Source organism: Mizuhopecten yessoensis, unplaced genomic scaffold (assembly GCF_002113885.1).
Source record: "Mizuhopecten yessoensis strain PY_sf001 unplaced genomic scaffold, ASM211388v2 scaffold10779, whole genome shotgun sequence".
NCBI lineage: Eukaryota > Metazoa > Mollusca > Bivalvia > Pectinida > Pectinidae > Mizuhopecten > Mizuhopecten yessoensis.
Window position 1 is genome coordinate 97,496 of NW_018408717.1, and position 19,104 is coordinate 116,599.

Genomic DNA, 19,104 nt, shown 5'->3' on the forward strand with positions numbered 1-19,104 from the left:
ATATTACGCTGATGTTTATTTGATAGGAACGTTTATTGGAATTTGATTTTTTTTGTTTGGAAATATCTTATTCAGACTATAACGTATTAACAAGAGACGGTTGCTGTTGTGAAGACCATTACCTTCCCCCCTCCCCGTATGTCCTGGTTGCTGTTGTGAAGACCATTACCTTCCCCCCTCCCCGTATGTCCTGCTTGCGGTTGTGCAGACCATTACCTTCCCCCCTCCCCGTATGTCCTGCTTGCGGTTGTGCAGACCATTACCTTCCCCCCTCCCCGTATGTCCTGGTTGCTGTTGTGAAGCCTATTACCCTCCCCCCTCTCCGTATGTCCTGGTTACTGTTGTGAAGACCATTACCTTCCCCCCTCCCCGTATGTCCTGGTTGCTGTTGTGAAGCCTATTACCCTCCCCCCTCTCCGTATGTCCTGGTTGCTGTTGTGAAGACCATTACCTTCCCCCCTCCCCGTATGTCCTGGTTGCTGTTGTGAAGACTATTACCCTCCCCCCTCTCCGTATGTCCTGGTTGCTGTTGTGAAGACCATTACCTTCCCCCCTCCCCGTATGTCCTGATTCTTGATTCGGGAGCTGCCTTAATACGTTTGTTGTATCGTGTTATAGACCAGTGTAATAAACTGATTAGTCTGTTACTGTGTTACATACCTGTCTCCGTATCGTCAGGTGTATACTGATAAATCGGTGTTTGTTTATACCATCAGTGAGTACCATTGTACTAGATACAAGCTATTCACCGGGACTGTTGTACCAGTACATATTACATTATATAATATAAGGATAACCGTGCAAGTCAAACAAAACAACTAATATATCGAATTGCATTTATTGAATATCTTGTGAACACGCTAGTGTACAATGTATTTTAACTTCCTTTCCTTTTATTGAAAACAAAATCACCTCCTGGCCTGTCATTAACGATCTATTAGACTCATTGAACAAATAACCGTCTGTAAAAACGTGGAAGTGAGCAAAATTTCCTCATCGATAGGATCATTATGCGTACAAATACCACCTTCATTGTGAAGTCATGGCAACTGATCACGTGACTGTGGTCACGTGCTATATGAAACAAATCACAGATGAGAACGAATGATATTCTGGTGCACCCATAATGACTGTGATCAAGGTAACATCAATGACTCGTGCACTATTGTACAAATACGTAATCATGTACGTGATCAAGGAATTCCTCGTTTCTTCCCTATTGTAGTAATGTGTTCAAAACATGCTATTATCCCGCTGTAGTCATGTGATGAAGGCATGACCTCGTGCTCTGCCTATTGTAGTCATGACATTGTGATGAAGGCATGACCTCGTGCCCTTTCTAGTGTAGTCATGTGATAAACGCATGACCTCGTGCTCTTTCCAGTGTAGTCATGTGATGAAGGCATGACCTCGTTCCCTGCCGTTTGTAGTCATGTGATAAAGGCATGAGCTCGTTCCCTTTCTATTGTAGTCATGTGATGAAGGCATGACCTCGTTCCCTGCCGTTTGTAGTCATGTGATGAAGGCATGACATCGTGCCCTGCCGTTTGTAGTCATGTGTTGAAGGCATGACCTCGTTCCCTGCCGTTTGTAGTCATGTGATAAAGGCATGACCTCGTTCCCTGCCGTTTGTAGTCATGTGTTGAAGGCATGACCTCGTTCGCCTTTCTATTGTAGTCATGGGATCAACTGACGTATTTCATTTGATTTTGAGAAGATTGATAGGATGTACATAATCTCACATCGGTCATGCAGCCGCTGACTATAGTACCTTCAGGTAACTGGACAGTGTCACTTATTCAACTGAGTATATTCTAGATGGTGGTTGTGTGGTCATCATTTGAGAACGAAGCTGGTGCGGTCAAACGAGTGAGATAGAATCCCCAGCTTTTTGCAGCTAAGTTATGAGGACGATACCAGCCAAAGGCGATCTCCTGCTCTTCATAGTAAACTTTCTGTTTAATCTTCATGCCTAAAAATCAAAACGATAAGTGATCCGTGACCATTTTTTTCATAGAAAGCCATAAACTATAACATTTATCAACATGTTGACATACCAGGAGTATAAAACAGTCTAACGAGGACTGCACAATAAATAAAAATATATCCTTGTTTAAGAAGCCATTAACTTTCCGAGCATGCTCATAGATTAGATTATGTGAATTGTCGATGTATTAATGAAGAAAACACCGGTACCTCTGCAGTCTAAGCTTACCTGTATTGAGATAGAGAAACCCAGGAATGTCGATCTGTGAGGGGTGTGTGACGCGTACATACCTCTTCATTGGCGGTCGTTGTGTGTAACCTGTGGGGAAAAGAAATACATGTAACATCGCAGGTTAGTGGTAGAGAGAGCACGACGCTGATATAACATCAAGTTTTATTGGTGATGAGAGCATGACGCTGATGTAACATCAAAGTGTATTGGTGGAGAGAGCACGACGCTAATGTAACATCCATTTTTATTGGTGGAGAGAGCATGACGCTGATGTAACATCTCTTTTTATTGGTTAGAAGAGGACCTACACCGCTGTTGTAACATCACAGTTTATTGGTTAGAAGAGGACCTTATTGTTTGAGAGAGCTTACCTCCAGTAGAGTTGCGCCCAGTACTTGAGCAATACCCCATGTCCGAGTCGACGGTCTGATCCCCGGGGCTGCTGGGTCCACACATGAGGGAGTTAGCTAGAGACACTGCAAGCTTCTCCCACAGATCCTCCTCGGAAATTAGTTGACCCTCGTTGGGGTTGAGTATCTTGCCTTGTGGTACCTCACCGTTGTGAAACTCGAGGGATTGCTGAAGATTTTGATAACTACGCTATTTAGACACCAAATATGATTAGTTGGGTCTGGTTAAAGTGAAATGTAAACACGTATCATTTAAGAATAACATCTGGTAGACTCCTCCTTAAATTGTGGTCCTTTTAAAAACGGATGTAAGATTGGTGGGTTTGTTTGTATGATAATTGTAAAAGCTACAGTACCCTTTTCAACATGTTGAGTTACTCCAATATTGATGAAAATCTTCTTGTTTTTTTAATTTACAGACAGTTGGGAACTGTATAGCGGTCGTCATAAGCCTTCCAACATCATACTAACAAACAGTATATCGAATGACATTTTGAAACGAATACACTTTCTGTTAATGTCATTTAAAACATGAAACAATCTGGAAGACTTTTCGTTTTCCGGATATTTTTAGACGCTTTAACCAATTTTAGTGAACGTTTTTGCGGCTGCCAACATGACATGGCATCCAGTGGACAGCATTAACGGTAAAAACACTAAACACACTCACCTCGAGGTCAGGGAACACGTAGATCTTCGAGCTGACCTTGAGGAGGCTTTCAGCCGTTACCTCCAAATCGAGGCTATTTACTATCCGCAGAGTGCGCTTCTGACTGTAGATTAAAGATCATGCATAATCATTTATCATTTGTATACATGTGTGTGTCGAAGATATCCTGACAATGATCGACAATCTGGAACATGAACATGTCTGATACTAGTATAGAATAAAGAGTATCATTCTTTATTTAATCAACGAAGATTGAGAACAGGACAGAGGCGTCGTTCTCCCCAACGAGTAGCATACTGAACATATAGCAAAGCTAGCCTCCATACTCACAGGTCTGGAGGAAGTCTGGTGACGATCTGTCGGATACACCGCATGCCGTAAGTAAGGCGGTCTATGATCTCGTACTTCGTGTCACGTAGGACGTCATCGTACACCTGTGAATGGGACGGAGGAAAAGAAAACGGAGACATACAGTAATTAGACAAGGAGTTATAACATAGGACGGCACCGGTCGAGTGAAAAGGGCGGGGGAAAGGAGTGTCTCTCTTATGGCCCAAATGGACAGCTGACTCGTTATAACAGCGGCGGCAGAGCGTTATACATACGGGTCACAGAACAATCACCAAGTGGAATTATTTAATATTGTTAACGCTATAGTTCGTCAGAGTAAGCACAGCAAGAATCTAGAAAGTACATTCAAGAAGATGGGCGTCACCATTTAAAGTGTCCTTATATAGCTAACATCTAGCAAGTAAAGAATCATGTGAATTCATAGCCTAGCTGGTACCATTTAATGTTAATAGTCGGTTGTGATAATGCCTCTCAGGAGGCTTCTAGTATACCTGTAGATACAACTATTAAAAGTATCTACATAATCCAGTCGTTACTCATCGGTTGTCCTCTCAAGAACATCCGTGAACTGTTTTAATGATGGTGTTGTTACGAAGTAGTTTAGGATAGTGTTCAATTGGGCGACGGATCTAACGATGGAGGCGTGCTGGTAGTCATCAGTTAAAGACGGTGGTACAATGTTGCTGTATTTCAAGCGTTCTGGTTTTGTAGTTGGCGTTGACGCCCAGCAGTCCAGCAGTGACGTCCATACTAGATCCTCAGAATGTCTGTCACACTGGCGGTTTTGTGACAATTTAATACCTGTTAGTAGCACATTTTACAGTTGCAGAACATCGTTGGACCATCTTAATCTCTTCTATATTATTTATGTGTACAAGTACCACATGTGGCATTGTACTCAAGCTGAGGCCGTGTCCGTGTCCTTTATGTTAATGTTTAATGACTGGGGGGGCGGGGGGGGGTGTTAATTGATATTTGAATATTTCTCTTCAGGTGTTCATGACTATCATGGTGATTTTGCAAAAAGGCTATTCCACGCCGATCTGAGCTGATGTTGATGTGAGGTGAGTGACGTGTTCTGACTCCTGTCCATCCACGAGAAGTCCTGATGTTTATTTGAGATGAGTGACGTGCTCTGACTTCTGTCCCTCCATGTGAAGTGCTGATGTTGAAGTGAGGTGAGTGACGTGTTCTGACTCTTGTCCCTCCATGAGAAGTACTGATGTTGGTGTGAGATGAGTGACGTGCTCTGACTGCTGTCCCTCCATGAGAAGTGCTGATTTTGAGGTGAGGTTAGTGACGTGTTCTGACTCCTGTCCCTCCCTGAGAAGTGCTGATGTTGAGGTGAGGGTAGTGACGTGTTCTGACTCCTGTCCCTCCACGAGAAGTACTAATGTTGATGTGAGGGGAGTGACGTTTTCTGACTCCTGTCCCTCCACAAGACGTACTGATGTTACATGCGTCTTCTGTCTCTGCATTGAATTCCAGCCGTCATTTTTGTCCCTATAGTCATGCGATCATTTTGCAGTGATTTCCATTATGGGTTTTTTCTTCAAATTAATAATACTTTTAATAAGAATTCTAAGACGATTCGTTTGCAACGCGTGTTTTGATTGGATATATCATGGTGTTTTTGCAAAAAGGCTATTCCACGCCGATCTGAGCTGATGTTGATGTGAGGTGAGTGAGGTGTTCTGCCTCCTGTCCCTCCATAAGAAGTACTGATGTTGATGTGAGGTTAGTGACGTGTTCTGACTCCTGTCCATCCACGAGAAGTCCTGATGTTTATTTGAGATGAGTGACGTGCTCTGACTTCTGTCCCTCCATGAGAAGTGCTGATGATTATGTGAGGTGAGTGACGTGTTCTGACTCCTGTCCTTCCATGAGAAGTACTAATGTTGATGTGAAGTGAGTGACGTGTTCTGACTCCTGTCCTTCCATGAGAAGTACTAATGTTGATGTCAGGTGAGTGACGTGTTCTGACTCCTATCCCTCCATGAGAAGTACTAATGTTGATATGAGGTGGGTGACGTGTTCTGACTCCTGTCCCTCCACAAGAAGTACTGATGTTACATGCGTCTTCTCCCTCTGCATTGAATTCCAGCCGTCATTTTTGTCCCTATAGTCATGCGATCATTTTGCAGTGATTTCCATTATGGGTTTTTTCTTCAAATTAATAATACTTTTAATAAGAATTCTAAGACGATTCGTTTGCAACGCGTGTTTTGATTGGATATATCATGGTGTTTTTGCAAAAAGGCTATTCCACGCCGATCTGAGCTGATGTTGATGTGGGGTGAGTGACGTGTTCTGACTCCTGCCCATCCATAAGAAGTACTGATGTTGATGTGAGGTGAGGGACGTGTTCTGACTCCTGTCCCTCCCTGAGAAGTGCTGATGTTGAGGTGAGGGTAGTGACGTGTTCTGACTCCTGTCCCTCCCTGAGAAGTGCTGATGTTGAGGTGAGGGTAGTGACGTGTTCTGACTCCTGTCCCTCCATAAGAAGTACTGATGTTGATGTGAGGTGAGGGACGTGTTCTGACTCCTGTCCCTCCCTGAGAAGTGCTGATGTTGAGGTGAGGGTAGTGACGTGTTCTGACTCCTGTCCCTCCATAAGAAGTACTGATGTTGATGTGAGGTGAGTGCCGTGTTCTGGCTCCTGTCCCTCCATGAGAAGGACGTACTGATGTTGATGTGAGGTGAGTGACGGGTTCTGACTCCTGTCCCTCCACAAGAAGTACTGATTTTACATGCGTCTTCTGTCTCTGCATTGAATTTCAGCCGTCATTTTTGTCCCTATAGTCATGCGATCATTTTGCAGTGATTTCCATTATGGGTTTTTTCTTCAAATTAATAATACTTTTAATAAGAATTCTAAGACGATTCGTTTGCAACGCGTGTTTTGATTGGATATATCATGGTGTTTTTGCAAAAAGGCTATTCCACGCCGATCTGAGCTGATGTTGATGTGAGGTGAGTGACGTGTTCTGACTCCTGTCCCTCCACAAGAAGTACTGATGTTACATGCGTCTTCTGTCTCTGCATTGAATTCCAGCCGTCATTTTTGTCCCTATAGTCATGCGATCATTTTGCAGTGATTTCCATTATGGGTTTTTTCTTCAAATTAATAATACTTTTAATAAGAATTCTAAGACGATTCGTTTGCAACGCGTGTTTTGATTGGATACGGACCATGTTCTAATCTGCGATAGAATCATGATCAATCGTGTTAAGCTCCTCCCATCGCACTTAAGCCACGCCCCGTTTCCAACCAAAACAATATGGCGTCAAGCTCGCCTCTTAGCGAAATCCTGCTGATAAGGCTTGTAGGCAACAGAACAGAAACGACCGATGAAACGTATTTGTTGAATTAATTAAAAAGTAAGAAGCACACATTCCTTGTTCTTACCTCCATTTATTACTGAAACGTTCGTTCCATCCGTGTGAAGGCATCTATTTACATCCAAACTCAAATGAAACATGTCACATTTGTCGTATGCATTTACACAAAAGTCTTCACAAATCTATACAAATAATCACCGATTTTGTCGATGAGCACAGATTGCTATGCATACTGACATGGAAATGTAAGAACTTGGTCAATATTAATCCAAATGTGTCGTATAAACTTTGGTAACAGGACGTTAACGAACATACAGATCGAGCGCTCGCCAGTATGGGCGGGGCCAAATGACCGACTTTTGAAAGCTTCTTTCCGATTGGTCAGTCCGCTGCAGAATGACCCGTCGCCAGTTCAGGTCACAAAGTACTTTACTACGTACTTTTGTACAAGGAAATATAATGTTTCTAAACATATTAGCGTAGTATATTTGTTGAGGTGTGTTAGAATGGGGATAGTACGTTATTTTTCGTGTCAATACTATCGGTCTCGAGTTCAAACCGAATTTCATGTTCTAATCGCCAGTATACTGAGCCGCTCAAAACAACGTACTATCCCCTAAATCGAAAACCGTAGTTAACTTTGACAAATGACCTGCGTGATTTGGTTTGAGTGGTGAGACAAACACATATGAGTTGGGAGTATTAGTCATCGTAGAAACAGGTTTCTGATGGGTTGGTTGATATGCATCATTTTACTTTTAAAAAAAAACATGTACATTATATTAACATTAAGGATATATGGCACCTCACACAGATTCACCTCCCTTACATTGGAGTTACACCTTTTATTCATGGGAATTTATACTTGATGAATCAAAACAGATTTTAAACAATATTCCATGCAATAATACCACTAGGGTATTTCTGCATTGCATTCCTTTTATTCGTTACAGTAAGATATATGATGAAGTCACCTTTAAACAGTCGAACTGATGCTATCAGGAATGTTATAATGGAGAAGAAGAGTTCAATAAGATATCTCCTTACAAAGAGCAGCATCGTTACACTTTTCCTTCTGTATTGCAGATTGACTGATATTGATCTTCAGCTGTTATCAAAAGAGACATTACAAAGAAAAAATCATCACATGACAAATATGACAATTATCTACATGGCATTGTGTAGATTCTTTACTAACACGACTTAAACTGTTGGATGGACGTTTAACCCCAATACAAGCAAAAGATCTTTACTTGTACGTTCAGCTTAAAGATGGCCGTGTTTTACTCACCATTTGGAGTTTTTCTCTAAGGCGTTTCTCTTTGGTCGTTGCGTTTTCTCGATCTGTCTGAATTAGTGCGCCATCCATCAATGTTTTCTTGCGCTTTATCCTTCGTTGTAGGAGGCGTACGTCTTCGTTCTTGGCTACAAGTTCGTCACATGATACCCCACGTGACCCACAACGCTTATTCAATTCGCGCAATTCTGCTTCCTTAGTCTCCAAAGCTTGCTTCATATCCTCTATTAGTCTGCGGATAGTTTGTGATCGCTGAAAATTACAAAACAGTTAACAACTAAACTGGAGTCATAATAGCCATTTTCTCACAACAGATTTATGGACCCGTAAAATTACCAACGGACTTTTGAAAACCAAACTGTAAATTGAAGAGATATGCCTTACTCAGCAGTCGGTCAGATCTTTGTCTAATCTATGTCCTGAGTTTCAATCAAATATGATACTAGGCACTGATCAACGAGATGAACTATCGTGTGATTGGCTGAATGTTTCCGAAATTCTCAATTCACTAACAGCGTTGTACTAATGTGTAATTAACTACTGAACGTCTCCTAGAGAACGGTGGTGTTGTACTAATGTGTAATTACTTTCTGAACGTCCCCTACTGTCCCCAGTTAACGGTGGGGTTGTACTAATGTGAAATTACCTACTGAACGTCTCCTAGAGAACGGTGGGGTTGTACTAATGTGTAATTACCTACTGAACGTCTCCGAGAGAACGGTGGTGTTGTACTAATGTGTAATTAACTACTGAACGTCTCCTAGAGAACGGTGGTGTGGTACTAATGTGTAATTACCTACTGAACGTCTCCTAGAGAAAGGTGGTGTTGTACTAATGTGTAATTACCTACTGATCGTCTCCTAGAGAACGGTGGTGTTGTACTAATGTGAAATTACCTACTGAACGTCTCCTAGAGAACGATGGTGTTGTACTAATGTGTAATTCCCTACTGAACGTCTCCTAGAGAACGGTGGTGATGTACTAATGTGTAATTACCTACTGAACGTCTCCGAGAGAACGGTTGTGTTGTACTAATGTGTAATTACCTACTGAACGTCTCCGAGAGAACGGTTGTGTTGTACTAATGTGTAATTACCTACTGAACGTCCCCTACAGTCCCCAGTTAACGGTGGGGTTGTACTAATGTGAAATTACCTACTGAACGTCTCCTAGAGAACGGTGGCGTTGTACTAATGTGTAATTACCTACTGAACGTCTCCGAGAGAACGGTTGTGTTGTACTAATGTGTAATTACCTACTGAACGTCCCCTACAGTCCCCAGTTAACGGTGGGGTTGTACTAATGTGTAATTACCTACTGAACGTCCCCTACAGTCCCCAGTTAACGGTGGGGTTGTACTAATGTGTAATTACCTACTGAACGTCCCCTACAGTCCCCAGTTAACGGTGGTGTTGTTCTAATGTGTAATTACCTACTGAACGTCTCCTAGCGAACGGTGGTGTTGTACTAATGTGTAATTACATAATGAACGTCCCCTACAGTCCCCAGTTAACGGTGGGGTTGTACTAATGTGAAATTACCTACTGAACGTCTCCTAGAGAACGGTGGTGTTGTACTAATGTGTAATTACCTTCTGAACGTCCCCTACTGTCCCCAGTTAACGGTGGTGTTGTACTAATGTGAAATTACCTACTGAACGTCTCCTAGAGAACGATGGTGTTGTACTAATGTGTAATTACCTACTGAACGTCTCCTAGAGAACGGTGGGGTTGTACTAATGTGTAATTACATAATGACCGTCCCCTACAGTCCCAGTTAACGGTGGTGTTGTACTAATGTGAAATTACCTACTGAACGTCTCCTAGAGACCGGTGGTGTTGTACTAATGTGTAATTACCTTCTGAACGGCCCCTAGAGAACGGTGGTGTTGTACTAATGTGAAATTACCTACTGAACGGCTCCTAGAGAACGATGGTGTTGTACTAATGTGTACTTCCCTACTGAACGTCTCCTAGAGAACGGTGGTGTTCTTCTAATGTGTCATTACCTACTGAACGTCTCCTAGAGAACGGTGGTGTTGTACTAATGTGTAATTACCTACTGAACGTCTCCTACAGTCCCCCCTAAACGGTGGTGTTGTACTAATGTGTAATTACCTTCTGAACGTCTCCTAGAATTACCTACTGAACGTCTCCTAGAGAACGGAGGTGTTGTACTAATGTGTAATTACATAATGAACGTCCCCTACAGTCCCCAGTTAACGGTGGTGTTGTACTAATGTGAAATTACCTACTGAACGGCTCCTAGAGAACGGTGGTGTTGTACTAAGGGGGAATTACCTACTGAACGTCTGCTAGAGAACGGTGGTGTTGTACTAATGTTTAATTACCTACTGAACGTCTCCTAGAGAACGGTGGCGTTGTACTAATGTGTAATTACATAATGAACGTCCCCTACAGGCCCCAGTTAACGGCGGTGTTGTACTAATGGGTGGTGTTGTACTAATGTGTAATTACCTCCTGAGCGTCTCCTAGAGAACGGTGGTGTTGTAATAATGTGTAAGTACCTACTGAACGTCTCCTAGAGAACGGCGTTGTTGTACTAATGTGTAATTACCTACTGACCGTCTCCTAGAGAACGGTGGTGTTGTAATAATGTGTAAGTACCTACTGAACGTCTCCTAGAGAACGGGGGTGTTGTACTAATGTGTAATTACCTACTGAACGTCTCCTACAGTCCCCCCTAAACGGTGGTTTTGTACTAATGTGTAATTACCTTCTGAACGTCTCCTAGGGAACGGTGGTGTTGTACTAATGTGTAATTCCCTTCTGAACGTCTCCTAGAGAACGGTGGTGTTTTACTAATGTGTAATTACCTACTGAACGGCTCCTAGAGAACGGTGGTGTTGTACTAACGTGTAATTACCTTCTGAACGTCTCCTAGAATTACCTACTGAACGTCTCCTAGAGAACGGTGGTGTTGCACTAATGTGTAATTACATAATGAACGTCCCCTACAGTCCCCAGTTAGCGGTGGTGTTGTACTAATGTGTAATTACATACTGAACGTCTCCTACAGTCCCCCCTAAACGGTGGTGTTGTACTAATGAGCAATTACCTTCTGAACGTCTCCTAGAGAACGGTGGTGTTGCACTAATGTGTAATTACATAATGAACGTCCCCTACAGGCCCCAGTTAACGGCGGTGTTGTACTAATGGGTGGTGTTGTACTAATGTGTAATTACTTACTGAACGGCTCCTACAGTCCGCAGTTAACGGTGGTGTTGTACTAATGTGAAATTACCTACTGAACGTCTCCTAGAGAACGGGGGTGTTGTACTAATGTGTAATTACCTACTGAACGGCTCCTAGAGAACGGTGGTGTTGTACTAACGTGTAATTACCTTCTGAACGTCTCCTAGGGAACGGTGGTGTTGTACTAATGTGTAATTCCCTACTGAACGTCACCTAGAGAACGGTGGTGTTGTACTAATGTGTAATTACATAATGAACGTCCCCTACAGTCCCCAGTTAACGGCGGTGTTGTACTAATGTATACTTACCTTTTGAACGTCTCCTAGAGTCTCCAGTGAACGGCGGTGTTGTACTATCGTATTGCTGAGAAGTCGCACTTTTCTGTTGAGTCTCTGGACGTAGTGGGTATGAAATCTAAATAAGTCGATATATGATATGCATGACATTCCTTAAGAATTATCCTACGTGAAATTTGACAACATGGACACCGCCGTATCTTTTACCATTAAAATGCTGCAAACATCATGAGGCAATATTTTATGCAGATGGCTGTCAGAATTCTAGGCCATTATATAGGTACATATCATAATACATAGAAACTGAGGACAATATACTTACGTTACAAATTCCTTTAGTGCTTGTCGCTGAGGACGGGGCAGGTTGGGTAGGGATGCGTCTGATAGACGGACTGGACACTTCAGACAGCCGGACGCTACCGTCAAGACAATTCTTCCAAGAGCATCAAATAACCTGTTCACGTCTGCATGAGTTCAAGGACATCGGTTTTAAAATCAGATTTTGTCACTCTTTAGACCAGGAATTTCATGAATACCAACCCTACATATAGCAATAGACCCGCCTACAGATAGACCCGTAACAATAGACCCGCCTACAGACTGACCGGTAACAATATACACGCCCACAGGCAAACCAGTAATAATAAACCCGCCCACAGACAGATCAGTTACATTACGTGCAAACTAGTAACAACAGACCCGCACAAAACAGACTATATAGTTACAATAGACGCGCCCACGGACAGACCAGTTCCAATAAAACCTTATACAGACGGAGCCATAACGATAGACCCGTATACAGACAGAGCAGTAAGAACAGACCCTCCCACAGACAGACCATTAACAAGAGACACGCCTACAGGCAAACTAGTAACAATAGACCCACCCAGACAGACCAGTTATAATTGACACGCCCAAAGAAAGACCAGTTACAATAGACACGCCCACAGACACACCAGTTACAATAGACACGCCAACGGACAGACCAGTATTTAAAGACACGCCAACGGACAGGCCAGTTATAATAGACACGTCCATAGACAGACCATGCAGTTACAATAGACACGCCCACAGACAGACCAGTTACAATAGACACGCACAAGGACAGACCATTCAGTTATAATAGACACGCCCATAGACAGACCATGTAGTTACAATAGACCCGTCTACAGACAGACCATGCAGTTACAATAGACACGCCCACAGACAGACCAGTTACAATAGACACGCACACAGACAGACCATTCAGTTATAATAGACACGCCCGTAGACAGACCATGTAGTTACAATATACTACACGCCCACAGAAAGACCAGTTACAATAGATCCGCCCATAGAAAGACCAGTTATGATTGACACGCTCACCGACAGGCCAGTTTTAATAGACACGCCCACAGACAGACCATGCAGTTACAATAGACACGCCCACAGACAGACCATGCAGTTACAATAGACACGTACATATAAAGACCAGTTACAATAGACACGCCAATAGAAAGACCAGTTATAATTGACTCACGGACAGGCAAGTTATAATAGACACGCCCACAGACAGACCATGCAGTTACAATAGACACGTCCATAGAAAGACCAGTTACAATAGACACGCCCACAGACAAACCAGTTACAATAGACCTGTAAATATAGACTAATGCCTAGTACAGCCAGGGCATAATAGAGCTCGCCTTATTATATATCCTTTGAAATCGTTTTACTGTTTTTCTCAGTTCGTGATACAGGCTCAATGGTAATGTCTAAGAGCGGATGTGTCAATCGTAATTGAAAAAGTATATGAATGAAAAAAGAGAACCATGCGAGTTTAAGTTGCCTCAAAGGTGAGGGGGCCACTCGAAAAGCACTCGCTTCCTACACCACTGATATGATTTTAAACATCATGTGGATACGTATATTTTTGTGAGTATGTAAACTGCACCTAAGAAACTGAATTACCTGTTTTTTGACGAGATAATTTGATGAGAATCTGTCTGGCCACAGCCATACGTAGAGCGTTGGCGCCGATCTTTCGCCCTTCTACCGGAAGTGACAGAGCCTCAGCCCATGAGGCGAACCTGTCAACACTGGATATTGATGTCAACATCAATGTCAATATTATCTGTGACAACATTAGTCAATAGCATCGGTGTCAACATCAATGTCAATATTATCTGTGTCAACATCAGTCAGTAGCATCGGTGTCAACATCAGTCAATATTATCGTTGTCAAGATTAATGTCAACATAATTGATGTCAACATCAGCCTATAATTTAATTATGAACATCACCCAATATTTTCGGTGTCAACATCACTCAATATTATCGTTGTCAACATCACTCAATATTATCGTTGTCAGCATCACTCAATATTATCGTTGTCAACAGCACTCAATATTATCGTTGTCAACATCACTCAATATTATCGTTGTCAGCATCACTCAATATTATCGTTGTCAACAGCACTCAATATTATCGTTGTCAACATCACTCAATATCATCGTTGTCAACATCACTCAATATAGACGGTGTCAACATTAGTCAGTATTATCGTTGTCAACATCAATGTAGATATAGTGGGTGTCAACATTAGTCAGTATCATCGTTGTCAACATCACTCAATATAGACGGTGTCAACATTAGTCAGTATTATCGTAGTCAACATCAATGTAAATATAGTGGGTGTCAACATTAGTCAGTATCATAGTTGTCAACATCACTCAATATAGTCGGTGGCAACATTAGTCAGTATTATCGTTGTCAACATCAATGTAAATATAGTCCGGGTCAACATTAGTCAGTATCATCGTTGTCAACATCACTCAATATAGTCGTTGTCAACATTAGTCAGTATCATCGTTGTCAACATCACTCAATATTATCGTTGTCAACAGCACTCAATATTATCGTTGTCAACATCACTCAATATCATCGTTGTCAACATCACTCAATATAGCCGTTGTCAACATCACTCAATATAGTCGGTGTCAACATCACTCAATATAGTCGGTGGCAACATTAGTCAGTATTATCGTTGTCACCATCAATGTAAATATAGTCGGTGTCAATATCAATGTAAATATAGTCGGTGTCAACATCAATGTAAATAAAGTCGGTGTCAACATCAATGTAAATATAGTCGGTGTCAACATCAGTCAATACAGTCGGTGTCAACATTAGTCAGTATTATCGTAGTCAACATCAATGTAAATATAGTGGGTGTCAACATTAGTCAGTATCATCGTTGTCAACATCACTCAATATTATCGTTGTCAACATCGCTCAATATAGTCGGTGTCAACATTAGTCAGTATCATCGTCGTCAACATCACTCAATATAGTCGTTGTCAACATTAGTCAGTATCATCGTTGTCAACATCACTCAATATTATCGTTGTCAACAGCACTCAATATTATCGTTGTCAACATCACTCAATATTATCGTTGTCAGCATCACTCAATATTATCGTTGTCAACATCACTCAATATAGTCGGTGTCAACATCAATGTAAATATAGTCGGTGTCAACATCAGTCAATATAGTCGGTGTCAACATTAGTCAGTATTATCGGAGAAAACTTTAAGGTCAATATAAAAGGTTTGATAGAAAAAAAATACTTTGAAGTAATATGCCGATAAAATCATACCTGTTCGATATACTACAGTATCGGATAAATCTGTTGAACTCCTTCCACGTTGTCAGTAACCTACTATACTCGTATAAATGACGGTCTTCCCTACTGGTAACGTCTCCGATCACAGTAACATTAACAGTGAATCCTAAACAGGGCAGCTGTGGGGAAGTGGCCCGAGAAATTAACATGCAGTACAAAGACGTCCGTCATTTTTACTAAATGCTACAGTTATGTATTTCACCGTGTAAAATCGAGAACCTAATTCATCCCTGACATATGTAGTGGAACTGGACTGGGTCGATCGTCGGCGACCAGATAGCTCAATTGGTAGAGCGTCCGTCTAGAGTTCGGAAGGTCCCGGACTCGAACCCCGGTCTGGCCGTGCATTTTTCCTTCCCTGTTGCCCATATATATACCCACCGACAACATTTTGGCAGTACACACACATTAAGTACCAAACATCCCGATGCCATAGAGAAATTAAATATCTGCATAACCTGTTATCGTAAGTGGATCGAGACACGGATAAGTATATACAGTATTTGATTGATTAGTTCGTGTTCAGATACTTACGTTTCCTTGGTAACAAAGGACAATTGTTTCGTATCAGGAATATACATTTCTTCCATGTTGTCTTACACAAGGGCAAAGTACGCCGCAAAAAGAAGAGCAGTAATAATTCGTTGGGATGCTAATCAAGCGCTAAGCATGCGTAGTTACGAGGCAACGTATTATGACGTCACAATAGTTGTTGACGTCATACTGTGTAATAAGTAGCGAAGTGTTCTAAACAGTATACTCTCATTCTACTTAAATGACAGATGATTTTATTTGTGGATGGATGCAGACGGGGCTGGGATCTCAATGAATATTCTATACATCCAGAAGGAATGCCTCATTTTGTTACTCTTACCAAGTCCTTCCAAGCAAACAAATGAATATAATAAAAAAAAAGAAGTTCGAAACAAGTGATCCGAGAGAGATCTTCGAGACTCACCTTTGAAAGACCATGAATGTCGATTGAATGTATTGTATTTTTTCGCTTCACTGTTATCTGGAAAATACGGAGAGGATCATCAAACCAAGCGGCAACATGATTTTTTGAAGGATTTGTTAAATGCTAGATTTTATTTTCGACCATTTTAAATCTTGAGGAAAAGGGGATCATACACAAAGCTGACCATGTATACCGTGTTATGTAATGGTCCATTCGGTAGCTTATGTAAGAGGATCGATCATACACAAAGCTGGCCATGTATGCCGTGTTTTGTAATGGTCCATTCGGTAGCTTATTTAAGGGGATCGATCATACACAAAGCTGGCCATGTATACCGTGTTTTGTTATGGTCCATTCGGTAGCTTATTTAAGAGGATCGATCATACACAAAGCTGGCCATGTATGCCGTGTTTTGTAATGGTCCATCCGGTAGTTTATTTAAGGGGATCGATCATACACAAAGCTAGCCATGTATGCCGTGTTTTGTAATGGACCATTCGGTAGCTTATGTAAGAGGAGCGATCATACACAAAGCTGGCCCTGTATACCGTGTTTTGTAATGGTACATTCGGTAGCTTGTGTAAGGGGATCTATCATACACAAAGCTGGCATGTATACCGTGTTTTGTAATGGACCATTCGGTAGCTTATGTAAGAGGATCGATCATACCCAAAGCTGGCCATGTATACCGTGTTTAGTAATGGTCCATTCGGTAGCTTATGTAAGAGGAGCGATCATACACAAAGCTGGCCCTGTATACCGTGTTTTGTAATGGACCATTCGGTAGCTTATGTAAGGGGATCAATCATAAACAAAGCTGGCCATGTATGCCGTGTTTTGTAATGGACCATTCGGTAGCTTATGTAAGGGGATCAATCATAAACAAAGCTGGCCATGTATGCCGTGTTTTGTAATGGTCCATTAGGTAGCTTATGTAAGAGGATCGATCATACACAAAGCTAGCCATGTATGCCGTGTTTTGTAATGGTCCATCCGGTAGTTTATTTAAGGGGATCGATCATACACAAAGCTAGCCATGTATGCCGTGTTTTGTAATGGTCCATCCGGTAGTTTATTTAAGGGGATCGATCATACGCAAAGCTGGCCATGTATACCGTGATTTGTAATGGTCCATTCGGTATCTTGTGTAAGGGGATCGATCAAACACAAAGCTGGGCATGTATACCGTGTTTTGTAATGGACCATTCGGTAGCTTATGTAAGGGGATCGATCAAACACAAAGCTGGGCATGTATACCGTGTTTTGTAATTGTCCATTCGGTAGCTTATTTAAGGGTATCGATCAAACACAAAGCTGGGCATGTATACCGTGTTTTGTAATTGTCCATTCGGTAGCTTATTTAAGTGGATCGATCATACACAAAGCTGGCATGTATACCGTGTTTTGTAATGGTACATTCGGTAGCTTGTGTAAGGGTATCGATCATACACAAAGCTGGCTATGTATACCGTGTTATGTAATGGTCCATTCGGTAGCTAATGTAAGAGGAGTGATCATACACAAAGCTGGCCATGCCTACTGTCTTTTGTTATGGTCCATTCGGTAGCTTATGTACGAGGATCGATCATACACAAAGCTGACATGTATACCGTGTTTTGTAATTGTCCATTCGGTAGCTTATTTAAGGGTATCGATCAAACACAAAGCTGGCCATGTATATCGTGTTTTGTAATGGTCCATTCTGTAGCTTATCTAAGGGACTCGATCAAACACAAAGATGGCCATGTATACCGTGTTTTGTAATGGTCCATTCGGTAGCTTGTGTAAGGGGATCGATCATACACAAAGCTGGCATGTATACCGTGTTTTGTAATGGTCCATTCGGTAGCTTGTGGCAAGTGGTATTAAGATCTTGAAATGCATTCTAAAAATTAGTTCATTTAGACCGACTCGAAATGAAAAATCTTAGATGGGTGCCTGGCGCTTATTTTGCTCTGCAGATCCAACTCAAGTCGGAGCGTGCACAAATCTACAAGATAATCACGAAACAACCAATGACCAAGAGGATCCTTTATATAAAGTTTGAGAAAGATATACTGCATACTTCTTTAGAAATAGTGACAACAAGATTAGTTTATGGAAGGAAGGAACATGGACATAGGGCGAATTGGACAGCATACCATCAGATGATGTTGGATTAAATACTGTGGAGTAAATGGTTTTTCTCATTGGATACGTGATTCTATTCTAATTTCATTGTACCGACTATTCTTGTGTTTTTCTGGTCTTCTGATATTCCTATAGGTAGGGCCCAGCATCTCAGATGCGGGTGCCCTATAGTGACCGCGGTATCCGTCCGTCCGTCTGTCCACACTTTCGTTTCTGGAGATTATCTCAGAATCCGAAAGACTGATTTTTCCGAATATTTTGAAATTTGAAAGTGACACAATGTGATTTGTAGATTTATAACAAGATTTAAAACGTTTCTAAGATCAAGGTCACTGTCACTAAAAAAAGACCATGGGAGGGGAGGGGACTCATAAAAACATTTCTTTTTCAAATTTGACATGGTGATACACTGTGATGTGAACATGTGCAATAGGAATTTCAAAATATTTCAGGTCAATGTTACTGTACCTAACAATTAACAGTAGACCGGGGGACAGGAAGAGTGGAGTCAGACACATGGCAGGGCCCTGGTCGACCTGTCAGTGTTCTAAG

The 19,104-nt window shown here is 41.8% G+C and overlaps 1 protein-coding gene across 1 annotated transcript; it reads right to left on the minus strand.

The window, feature by feature from the left end:
- Positions 1-832: 832 nt before the first annotated feature.
- LOC110462391 lies at positions 833-16,119 on the minus strand. Its single transcript, XM_021516338.1, has 10 exons — positions 15,999-16,119; positions 13,750-13,877; positions 12,122-12,263; positions 11,812-11,917; positions 8,283-8,540; positions 3,629-3,732; positions 3,299-3,401; positions 2,590-2,797; positions 2,216-2,305; positions 833-1,972 (listed from the first exon to the last, which is right to left on the minus strand). Exons 1-10 carry the CDS (start codon positions 16,052-16,054, stop codon positions 1,815-1,817), a joined length of 1,353 nt encoding a protein of 450 aa, XP_021372013.1. The 5' UTR covers positions 16,055-16,119; the 3' UTR covers positions 833-1,814.
- Between the last annotated feature and the right edge of the window lie 2,985 nt (positions 16,120-19,104).